This window comes from Trichechus manatus, unplaced genomic scaffold (genome assembly GCF_000243295.1).
Source record: "Trichechus manatus latirostris isolate Lorelei unplaced genomic scaffold, TriManLat1.0 scaffold00056, whole genome shotgun sequence".
NCBI classification, from domain to species: Eukaryota; Metazoa; Chordata; class Mammalia; order Sirenia; family Trichechidae; genus Trichechus; species Trichechus manatus.
In genome coordinates, this window is record NW_004443992.1 from 14366611 (window position 1) to 14379660 (window position 13050).

Below are 13050 nucleotides of genomic sequence, written 5' to 3' on the forward strand. Positions count from 1 at the left end.
CATGATGCAGGTCGGACGCCTATGAAAGGAGAGCGGGAAGAAAGAAGGATTGGGAAGGAAGAGCCCCAAACTGTGGTGCAGCTCCAAGAAGATTGCTGGTAGAGGAGTCCTGCACTAGTACATGGTGAGCCTTGTGCAACTGCTGTGCTTAGCCATTGGTTAGGGAATGTCCAGGGAGCATGTAGTCTCAGCTTGAAGTGAGTCAAATTTTGAAGGCACCCACAGCCAGAAGTTGGCAGCAGTTTCTGTCTTGAAAGAAGATCTGAGCAGTACACTTCCATGGCTGCCACAGCTGGGCAAAGGGAAGTAGATGGTAATAGCAAGTTAAGCGCCTAGCTGTATATATAAGAGGCTAGATCTACTCAGTGGATTTATGCCATCTGACAGGAATGTGGAGACAGATTCATCCATCCATCCCTCGGCACCTCTATGCATTCATCTACCCACCCACCCATCCATCTATCCATCCATCCATTCATCTATCCATTTATCTGTACACTCATTACTGCTCTAGATGATAGGCAGCAGCAATCTGTGAACAGAACAAGAGCCTATTCTTGGTGCTGCCCTAAAAACCAAATCAAGATTTTGCCTCTTCTGCTGCTAAGGCCCTAATCACTAAGTGAGTGTAAACCAGCCTGTATCTCCATTAGATCTGCCTCCATCCCTGCTTGTAACCATAAGCCAGTCTATCATCGATCAGACCAAATCCTCAAACACATCCTTATTTCTGCCAGTCTGACATACCTCACCCTTGAATCATACTGGCACTTTGCTCCATTGGATGTACTATAATTCATATTCCAGTCCCTTTGACTCAGTGTTCTAGGCATAAAAGGTACACGGTAAGTGGTGTCGATGATGAGGTTCATGTCAAAGTCCTTGGGTTCAGGGACTGAGAAGCAGCAGAGATAGTGAGCTGACTTAGCTGTGTCCCTTCCAATTTTTAAGTCCCTTCCTGTAGACCTTCAAAATGGCCCTGATCTTTGGTAATATCTCATAGTAGCCTCTCTCCAACTCATATGGGAACCAGCCAAACAACTGTGAGTTCAGAGAAATCATGGATATCCTCTTGACAGCATATTATTTTGGAGGATGAAAATGGTGAAAAAGTCTAAGACTTGGCAGGTAATAAAAAGAGGTTGATTTTTTTCAACAAATTTTTCTGCCAGTTAGAATTTAGTCTTCTAATCAGAAGTCTCTAAGGTCCTTTCATTTCTTTCATCCCACTACTTACTCTATCAAAGAACTTAGGCCTCACCATAACAGGAACCAATTCCCATTTTTTCCCCAAAAATATGTTTATGTTTTGACAGGCCTTCTCTCATGTGGTTTAAAGAACGACATGTGCTTGCGGGCATTCTATCAAGTAGTTTAAAGAACATAAAACTTGCAGTAATATTTTGGGGAGTGAATTTTATTGTTATGGCTTTAAAACACACTGAAATAAAAATAAAAATTCATTAGTAGTTGAATATTGTAATAATAAAGTTGAGAATAAATTTTACTGCTATAGAAACTATAAAGCAGCCATAATAATAAAAAAAAAAAAACCCTGTATTATTGTGAATAAATTGTGCTGAGATGACTAACTAGAAAGCTATAAAGCACGATGATAAGGAATAATCTAATCACCAGGAAAGATGTGATGATAATTCACCCTTGTTAGTGAGGAACCCATGGTTCCAGTTCATTGGCCTTGAGTGCTCTAGGTTACTACTTGCATTCCATAAGGTTGCAGAGATATCATCTTTGGCCAGTGGGGTTGGCAGGAGACTGCATACTATAGTGAAATTGGACATGCGGATTGGAGGAAAATCCAATTATCAGTGACCATTAGCAAAACCTTGTGTAGTTATGCCAAATGTTCCCACGTTTTAAAAATTATTTGCAGGTTTCTACTAACAATTTGTGTATATTATTTGACTGTACACTTTCATATATTTTTTACTTTTACTTTTGAAGAGTTTGTTTGCTTCAAAATAACTGCATGGAATAACAGATCTGTTTTTTAAAAAAAAGCCTATGGTAATCTTTCTTTTTATTTAGACTACCCATGCATCCCTCTGTCCTGAGCTCATCTTGGTCCCATTGTAATTAGCAGGAGAATGGAAAGAAGACACTCTCAGCTCCCATGTCTCATTCCTTCTTGGTGGAACTCATATAGCAAATTCAAGCTCCATTAAAACTCTTGCTCCCAAGTTAGGGCTATCTAGGTGGTTGCCCCATTATCTTATGCACTTGGGTGAGGGGAAGAGTGTCATAGATGTGGTATTTTATTCCCCTGTTCTGAACATCATCAAAATTCAAATTCAAGATTTCTGAATTAATGATATCCAAAGGGGATGATGGAACATGATGGCAATGCAGATTCCTTTAAGGTTCTATTGTCTTAGGCAAGCCATGCTGATTGAGCTTTCTATACTCATTGCTTCCATTTTCTCACTTCTTTCCTTTTTTAACCAAATCCAGTTAGAATTTTGTCCCTACCATGTAAGTGCTTAAGTTGCTCTTTTCAAGGTCACCAGGAGTCTCTATCCACCTGGACACCATTGTCAGTTCTCAGACCTCATTTGACTCTACTTCTTGACAACATTCGACCCAGTTGGTAACTCCCAGCTTCTTGAAATGCTTTTCTCCCTTGGCTTCTGGGACACCCTGCTCTTCCAGTTTTACATCTACGTCACTACATATTCTGTTTCAATTTGCCTTGTTGAAGTTTTCTCTTCTACCAAGACCTCTAAATGTTAGATCTACCAGGGCTCAATCTTTGTTCTTCTCTTCTCTGTCTATACTTACACCCTAAGTAAACCCCTCCAGCTATATAGCTTTAAACATCATCTACTTCATGCTGATAAGTCACAAATGTGTACATTTCTCTTCCGCATGAGCTCCAGCCTGCCGTAGCCACTGTCTATTCTTGTTGATTCCCCTGGATGTATATTATATAATCAGCAACTCAAATTTATGAGAGTCAGACAGAAATCCTGACTTTTCATCCTCTCTAACCTACTCCTCCCACAATTTTTCCCGTCTCATAAAATTGCACCATTATTCACTCCATTTACTGGCCCCAAAATCTAGGGGTTGTTCTTGAGTTCTCTATTTCCTCCATACTTTATATTCATTGCCAAAGTATATGTGGAAGTCCTAACCCCTATACCTGTAAATATGACCCTGCTTGAAAATAGAAGTTTTCTTTAATCATGTTAATGAGGTCATACCAAAATAGGGCAGATTCTAAACCTAATCCCTTTCCGAGTGATGTCTTACAAAAAGGGAGAACAGACACAGAGAGGCACGCACAGGGGGAAGACAGACACCATGTGAAGATGGAGGCAGATGCATCTACGAGTCCAGGAATACCAAGGATTGCCAGCAGCTACTAGAAGCTGAAAGAGACAAAGAAGGACCTTCCTCTAGAGCCGATGTCCTGAATTTGGATTTCTAGTTTCTTGAACTGTGAGAAAATAAATTTCTGTTCTTTAAAGCCACCCATTTTGTGGTGTTTTTGTTACAGCAGCACCAAGAAACTAAGACACTGAGTTTGTTCTGAGAAACTGGTTATATGGTTCATCAGAACAAGAGAAGGCATTTGACCCAGAACATAGCTTTTGATTACGAAGAAGGGTAGAGATTCAGAATAACAACCATGTCCTGTATACAAACCAGCAGATGCACCACCTGTTGTGCCCAGCAGAACAGCGTAGGGGGAACAGTGGAGTGGTTGGCTTCTCAGTACAGGATAGGGATTCTTAGAAGTACTTGGAGGGAAATTTACATATGGGAGAAATTTCTCTCTGGAGCTGATAGAGTCAAGAGTTGGTGTAAATTTGGTTTCAGGAAAGAACTGGAAAATCAGGCAGTAAAGTTTTTCATTGTTAAAAGAGCTACGTTGAGGACATGATGGAGTTAATGAAGCAACTGATCAAGTCTGCTTCTGCTGAGGTATCCCCTAACTGACTTATCTTATCTTGGTTGTAGGAGCCACGCCCTCGATGCCTTGTCAGAGACATTCCATTCACTGGCCTGCACAGGAGAGACCCAGGGTTTTCTAGCTCTCTCTGCTGAAGAATGAAGTCACTGCTTGGGACTCTTTACCTCCTGGGAATGCTGGTTCCTGGGGGGCTTGGGTATGATGGGTGAGTGTGAAATGGATAAAGGGGCTGACCGTTGTGATTTATTTGTCTAAATGGAAAGCTTTTCACAACATCACTGCAACTGAATTCTCCCTCCTTCCTACCCATACACACCATCTTGAAATAATAAAGATAGCTGAAGTTTTATCATTAAAAATTGCTCTGATAAATACTCTAGTAATGTTTGGATAAATGAATAAATAACAAACATTTTATAGTAAAATGTCTGACAAACATCAATGCATATAGGTAAGTCATGTTTTATGCCTGAGGAAAGAAAATTATAATAAAAATTCTATATCTCTTATTTTCATAGTTTCTCAATTGGTAAAGAACATTATTTTAATTATTAAGAATCACCTATAGAAGTATTCAAAGAAATATTAATAAGAAAATGTTTAATAATCATAATATTTAAATATTTAAAAAAGCTTCACCTGAAGATAATTACTGTTAATGTTTTTGATAGATAAATAGATAAATAAATCATTATGTATATAGTACGATTGCTGGAATTTTTCAGTTAGATTATATTGTAGAAATTTTTCTATGGCATTCATAATTCATGTAAAACATATTGCAATCACTAATAACATTCCATCATTGTTACCATATGGGACAGTTAGTTGAATTCTACTTTTACAAATAATGCTATGATGAGCAACAAGCTACGTAAATTCTTTTTGCATATCTTATAAATAATAGTATAATTATTATTTATATGACTATACTGTTATATATATTACATTATGTATATTTATCACATAAATTAAAGGAAGAGGAATCACTGGGTCACAAGCTGAGAAAAATTTAAGGATCTTGCTATACATTGCCAAATTTCTCTCTAGAAAGGTTGTATCAGTTTACACTTCTTCCAACAGTGTATGAAAGTGCTTTTTAAATGTTTGTCAATTTGACAAGTGAAAAATATTCACTATTGAGTTAATTTGCATTTTGTTGATGTTTAATAAGGTTAAATATTTTGTATTGTTTATTACTCATTTTATTATTTTATGAGTTGTCTGTTCATGTCATTTGCCCATTTTTGTGGCCTTTATTCTTAATGTATCATAATTTCTCTTAATATCTAATATATATTAAACTACGTGTGTGTGTGCTTGCGTGTATGTGTGTGTATGTGTAGTTGCCATATAAAAGATAATTTTTATTGTTCATACAGAACTTGTTATTTTGCACGTTTTATCTTATGAAGCACATGTGGTTATAATCAGTGTTTTCTCTTTTGTTTCATAGTTAAAGAGACAAACAATGAATTTGCTCTTACAGAACAAAGAAATCCACTCCAATTTTTGCCCCTAACTAACTGTATGCTCTCAGCTAGTCCCTTAGCTTCATAAACCAAATCAGTTGCCAACTGGTTGATGTTATGAATTGAATTGTGTCCCCCCAAAATGTGGGTCAACTTGGCTAGGCCATGATTCCCAGTATTGTGTGGTTGTCCACCATTTTGTGATCTGATATGATTATCCTATGTGTTGTAAATCCTAAACTCTATGATGTTAATGAGGCAGGATTAGAGGCAGTTATGTTAATGAGGCAGGACTCAAACTATAGGATTAGGTTGTATCTTGAGTCAATCTCTTTTGCGATATAAAAGAGAGAATCAAGCAGAGAGGAGAGGGATCTCATACTACCAAGAAAGAAGGGCTGGGAGCAGAGCACGTTGTTTGGACCCAAGGTCCCTATGCTGAGAAGGTTCTAGACCAGGGGAAGATTTATGACAAGGACCTGCCCTTAGCACTGACAGAGAGAGAAAAAGCCTTCCCTGGGAGCTGGCACCCTGGATTTGGACTTTTATCCTCCTGAACTGTGAGAAAATAAATTTATCTTTGTTAAAGTCATCCATTGGTGGTATTTCTATTATAATAGCTCTAGATATCTAAGACAGTTGCTGTCTGGTCAATTCCAATTTATGACAAGCCAATGTGTATCAGAATGGAATTGCACTCCATAGAGTTTCAATGACTGATTTTTCAGAAGTAGATTTCTAGGCCTTTCTTTCCAGGCATATCTGGGTGGACTTGAACCTCTAACCTTTTGGTTAGCAGCTGAGAGAATTAACCTTTTGTACTACCCAGAGATTTTCATAGGAAGTCTGATTTTCAGATATAGAGTCCAGGATCTATGTAATGCCAATAACCGTTTTAGGCATTTATTTTTTGTTTTTCCATTAGTTTACTTGGTTTCATGTAGATACCGCATTCATCTTCCTTTCTGAGGTTCTTTATCCATAAATTAGAGATAAAGACTCTTGAGTATTTCACAGGACTTTGTTCAGGGGGAGAAAAAAAAGCTGCTTTAAAAAAAATCAAGAGTCATAAAACTTTCATAATCTCTGACCTAATATCCGTGCTTCTGGTAAGTTATATTGAGATAATAAAGTATGAAGAGAGTTTTATACACTGAGATGCAGCCTTATTTATAATATAAATATATTAAATATTATAATATTTTGATATAACCTAAATGTGCAATATTAGCGCATCAGCTATGTAGATGATATGTGATTTATTGCAATTGGATAGTATTCGTCCATTAGAATAATGGTCATGAAAAGTTTTTAAAAGCATTGGAAATTGTTTATATGCTAAAGGAATAAAGCAGAATATAAAATAACAAAATACATAGAAGAGAAAATATATAAAAATATATTCCAAAATACTGACAGTTATCTTTGGTTGGTGATTTTTCCCTTTAACTCAACTCTTCTTCATTTTCCAAATATTCTACTATGAACATGCATAAAACTTTTATTTGAAAAAATGATGGCCAGGCCAAGGTTAAATTATGATTTGGCTCAGGCAGGGGGCTCAATGAGACGGCATCCATTGGACGCTCCTCATGACTGCACTTAAGGAAAACATTTAAAATCTCTTTGTCTTTATTGGCTGTTTTCATTTTCATTATTAATTACTGATATAAAATTATGCTAATTTTATATCACTCTTACCAACTCAAAGCATAGGTTAGCTGCAATTTTGGATACTTTTTGTTCATTATGGTACATAATGATGATGGAAAATCTAAAATGAACAAAGATTAGAAGCATTTTTTTCTCTTGAGCGTTTAAGGGTGTAGTCTCTCTCTTATATACCGTATACACTATAAGTGTAAATCTGTGTAATCATTAGGGATTTAGCAATATGAATCAAATGACTTGAATCTTTTCATCCTCTTTGATTTACTAATTCTTCTTCCTGAAATATAGCTCAAGGAAATAATTCAAAACAACGGCAAAGATTTATGCAAAAAATTATTAGCTCAAGAATTATTTCTAACAGCAGAAAAAAATCAAAAAGGGGACTAGCTTTAATATTCAGTATTTAAATAAATGATGCTGTATAATATATGCTTATTGTCAAATATTAGGAGCCCTGGTGATGCAGTGGTTAAGAGCTCGGCTGCTAAACAGAAGGTTAGCAGTTCAAATCCACCAGCTGCTCCTTGGAAACGCTATGGGCCAGTTCTACCCTGTCCTATAGGGTCACTGTGAGTTGGCATTGACTCGACAGCAACAGATTTTAACCAAATATTATGCAGTCATTAAAAATAATGTTTACAAAGAGTTTTCACTGGTTTGAGGAAATGCCTCTGATAGAATACAGAACACAAAGGAGTGAATATAAACTTATGTATAGATATAATCAGCACTATATTTAAGAAAAAAAACTTGCATGGATAAAAGAGTGGAAGGAAATATGCCAAAATATCAACAGCGGTTGACTCAGAGAGGTAGGATTATTGAGGATTATTCCTTCTTTCTCTTCTTATTCTCCTACTTTTTCTCCCCTCTGTACTTCCTAAACTTTTCTAGTACAAGCATATGCTAATTTTGTACACAGAAAAAAAAAATCCATCGTACATTACTATCATGAAATTGTCATGTAACTGTTTCTTCACTGTTTAAAATACAGAATTTACTGCAATCGTCATTAGATTTTTGCCTCTTTATACATTCTAGTCAAAATTCTACCAGACAACCGTTGATCTGCAGGATTTGTTAATAAATGTGCCCTAAAGGATCATTTTCTCTGTTAAACATTTTATGAGTCCCTGTTCAAAAAGAATACACAAAGTACAATAACCTTTTCATTTGATTGGTGAGATGAGACTGGTAGTAATTTGGGGATTAGCCAGCTCTTTCCTTCCCTCTCTGCAAGTATAATGCAGCCCCCAGAAATTGCCTAGAAACAGGGAATGGCCTTTTCTAAGTATACAGATTAAGCATTCACTTGAATCAAGTATTTGAGTTTCAGAGGTTTAAGCATTGTGTTTTAGTTTCACGTAAAAAGGATAAGCGCTTTTAACATCAGGGGCTTTCACTGCAATCCCTAGCCCATTCCCTTTTTTGCATATTCCATGGACCCGATTATTTCCTGCCTGCTTGGAAACTGATCATCACAAGAGAAAATTCAAAGAGAACCCCTGACACTAAGGTCTTAGAGGTAGCTTGAAAATCTGCTGCCAATTACAAATATGATCAACCCTGGGCTTAGGAGGCAAAATACTCGCACATTTTGTGGACCTTGGCTGGGGGAAAGTCAGATGTTGGTACTGAGTGTGTCCAGTTATTTTGTATTTTCATTCCCCTCTATACTGTTTAATGAGGAGCCCTGGTGGCACAGTGGTAAATCACTCTGCTGCTAACTGGAAGGTCGATGGTTTGAACCCCGGGGAGAAAGATGTGGCAGTCTGCTTCTGTAAAGATTTACAGCCTTGGAAACCCTATGGGGGAGTTCTACTCTGTCCTATAGGGTTACTATGAGTCAGAATTGGCTCCAAGGCAATGTTTTGTTTTTTTTTTAATATATTGTGAAATTGCCAGGGGATGCCAACTCAATTGAAACAGGAATTCACCAGGTGGCTAGCCTTGCAGACTAGTGTATCACTTGCCTACCCCACTGACTAGATAACTGTGATAAGGAAAAACCCAAACATTTTCTAAACTATCTGAGGGAAGGAAGAGAGTCACTCTGAGCAGCCACCATTTCTGTTCCTAACACTATTACAAAAGCAGTTCCAAGGATCTCATTTCCTAGCAGGACATACTGACAGAATAGCCAGCAGGGGGAACGAGGGAGAAGGGAGGGTTGTAGAGAGACCCTTTTCATTTACATAACTTCATCTCTTCTCTCCGTTTTGAAAAAGCTTTAAAATTATTTTCTAGTGATAACTTATAATACTGATACTTATTTTGTCCCCTTTGTAGTCGAAATCAAACCAAAAGCCAAATCAGTTGCCGTGGAGTTGATTCTGACTCATAGCGAACCCATGTGTGTCAGAGTAAAACTGTGCTGCATAGGGTTTTCAGTGGCTGTAATCTTTTGGAAGTAGATCATCAGGCCTTTCTTCTGAGGTACCTCTGGGTGAACGCAAAACACCAACCTTTTAGTTAGTAGCCAAGTGCTTAACCATTTGCACCACCCAGGTAGTTCAAATCAGAGGTAGATAATTTTAAAAAATGGACTAATAAATATCTCATACTTATTTTCTAGAGTGTATGTAAAAACGGCATGGGGGCAGTGTCTGACCTTCTCTAACTTCACAAGGGGGAAGAAGAATCAAGAACAGCCCAAGGCTCATTCCTATGAGGCAGAGGCCAGATATGCTTCCTGTCTCTGCTGTCTTCACCAACTCTGACACCTCTGTCCCTCCCACAGCAGCACTCTCTACTTCTCTGCTGGGTTCAGTAATTCATTGCAATGGCCACACAGAACTCACAGACTATACTCATGATTATGGAATTTATTAGGGAAGTAACAGTTACAATTCAGGCTCAGGAATACTCAAGGATACAGTTCTTCCATCAGGAGAGCCTCTTCCCAGCCATGCTCACAGGCACATCTCTCCCTGGCCCTAGGCCTCTGCCCAAATGCACTCAGCTTTCTCTCTCTGTGAGAGCTGCTGGGTCTCTCCTGCCAGGTCTCTCCTGCCACCGCTTCTCACCGTTTTCAGGGTTATAGCTCACACTCTCTCTAGATCTCCTGCTTCCAGGAGCTTCTCAGCACAGGGATTCCGGGTCCAAAGGACATGCTGGCTCTTCTTCCTTGGTGGTGGTGGTATTCTCTCTTTCCTGCCTCTGGGGTGGCTTATTTCAAGCACAGCAGGATGGCAAAACTGACCAGTCCCCTTGGTGGACTACAGTTACCCTATCACACAGTCCTGCCCAGTCACTTGGGGTGGGAGTTACGAGACCATGGCTAGAAAGGCCACACACAAATGTGATCCATCACACCACAAGGTAACAAAATGTATTTTAACCTATGCAAGAAAGCTTCCAGGAAATAGAAATAAAAGTGGGATGATAGTATTTATTTTAAAGGTGGTTGTTAGGATTAAATGAGTTACTATATATAAAGTACATCCTTAGAACATTGCCTGGCATACATATTTGCTAGTAAAATGTTGGCTATTCTTATTGGCTGTTTTTGAGTTCAGAGTTCTCCCTCCCTCTCATTGCACAGTGCACCATTTACTTGGCAGTTAATCAGGCACTAGCTCATCATACCTCATGCCTTGTTATTTAACGGCTGTTTTCCATCTTGTGTGTTCATGTCTCATTCTCTTAAACAGATTTGAAACTCCATCAGAAAGAAATCTATTTTTCTATTACTACTACCAAATACTACTTTTGCATAGAGTGGTAAGAGTACTTACCCATTCGGTTGTCGAATGGGTTAAATAAAATAATAATATAAAACGCTTAGACCAGCACCAATTATACAACACTTGGTAAGGACTAATTTATTATTATAAAATATATATTTTTGCTGATTAGTTGATAAAGACATGAAATGTGCTTCTGAAAGCTTATAGGTAGATTGAATTTTTATAACTGTAAACACACTAGGGGGTGTATGTATTTTCTTTACAAAATGATAATATATCTTCCGTAAAGCAATCAGACTCAATATATTACTTGTACCAAGATATATTTTTATATTGATATTGCTCATTCTGAAGCACTCTTGCTTATTAAAAAAATTCAGTGAATGGAAAATATTAGAAATGAATCCCTGAATAACATGGAGAAATGTATTGCTCCTCAACGATTACAATTTTAATAACATTTATTTCTTTTAATCTTCTTCTAAAATTTATTTTCATTGTTTTAACTAATCATTTAGAGAATCCCATCTCATGAGGTTTTTATTTGGACGAGTTAAATAACAAAAAATTCATTCAACGTGTAATAAAACATTCACAATTTTGAGGAAAAGAGCTCTGTTAAATTCAAATTATTATTGTTATTAATATGAGTAACAACAATAATAAATGTACCTCCAAGTGATAAAGTAGTAGGATTGTGTAGAGAAACTGATTTCCATTAGAGTAGTTAATTGTGGTACATGGTGCTAAATGAAGCAGGTAAAAAAAATTGAAATTTAGTCAGTCCAGTTATTAGAGTTACGTAGGTATTAGGAATGTAACTTAAGTTCTAATTAATTCCATCAAGGCATTTTGTAGTTTGGCATTGTTTGAGGATAACACCAGTTGAATGGCTAAATTAGTCTCTGTACAATTTTTATTTTCAATTTCAATGCAGCTAAATAGGGCTTTTTCTTTGCTTTGCTTTGAACTACTCTGTTTTAACATTTATTAAGCATTGACTATCTGTAGAAATTGTGCTTATTGTTTAACATGGTTTGGCCATTCTCGTAAAACTTCTTTGCGAAGGTATTATTATTCTTCCTATTTTACAGATAAGGAAATGAAGGCCTAGAGAAAGGGCAGACACCATACCATGAATGTTTAGGGGGGGAAATGTGGGAAAATAGAATTAAATCATTGAAATAATTATTCAAAACCAAACTCATTTCCATTGAGTCGATTTGGAATCCCAGCAACCCTATAGGTCAGAGCAGAACTGCCCCATAGGGTTTCCAAGGCTGTAATCTTCATGGGAGCAGACTGCCACAGATCTTTCGGTTAGCAGTCCGGCACTTAACCACTGCACCACCATTACAGTCCTGAAAAAGTACTTCCAATGACTCCCAACTTTGAAACATTAGCTACTAATTAGATCTCTAGCACATTTCCTTTCAATGCAGGGTCACTAGATTGACCAAAAGCTGGCACCCCAGTATCCCCAAAATCTCGTACCCTAGGGCCTTTGACATAGTATTCACTCAATAAATACTTGTTAAGTAAATGAACTATCAGTTACTGTGCTCTCATAATGAAAATATAACCTCATTTCTTGCTTAAAGAAAGACTTTCAGCTAAGGAACTAAAACATGCACCTAATGTTTGTGTGGCTGGAGATATGAGTGCTGTGTGACTTACTAGCTGAACAACTTTTTTCAAGTTACTTAATTTCTCTGGGACTCAGTCTCCTCATTTGTAAAACATGAATAATAACACTTCACAGGGTTGTAATGAGTCTAAAGTGATTTCATGTACATGAATGTGTTCTGTTAAGTCCTAGTGAGATATCTCCCGTAGAAAAGGCACTGAATAGTTTTTATTAAACTGTTTGTTAAAAGATAAACCATTGCATAAACATTAGTCCTTATCATTTTACCAGTACCGTGGTTAAAACTGCAGGATCTTCAGTCAGACTGTCGTTGTTGTTGTCAGGTGCTGTCCAGTTGATGTCGACTGATAGTTACCCCATGTGACAGAGTAGAACTGCCACCTAGGGTTTTCTAGGCTGTAATTTTTACAGGAGCAGATAACCGGGTCTTTCTTCCACAGAGCAACTGAGTGGGTGGGTTCGAACCACCAACCTTTCAATTAGCAGCTGAGCACTTAACTATTGCACCACCAGGGCTCCTTTCAGTCAGACGATGACTGTTACTCGTTGCCGTGCAGTCGATTCCAACTCAAAGCAAACCTGCCAGAGTTTAAATCCCAATAACGCTTTTACTATGACTCAGTTTCTACAACA

General features: G+C 37.5%; 1 protein-coding gene across 1 annotated transcript in view; it reads left to right on the plus strand.

The window, feature by feature from the left end:
- Positions 1 to 4074: 4074 nt before the first annotated feature.
- Positions 4075 to 13050, plus strand: part of CPO (carboxypeptidase O) — a 35404-nt gene continuing 26428 nt past the window's right edge. The window contains exon 1 of the mRNA XM_012556049.2: positions 4075 to 4142. Within this exon, the coding sequence (XP_012411503.1) occupies positions 4075 to 4142 (68 nt within the window). The remainder of the gene's footprint in view (positions 4143 to 13050) is intronic.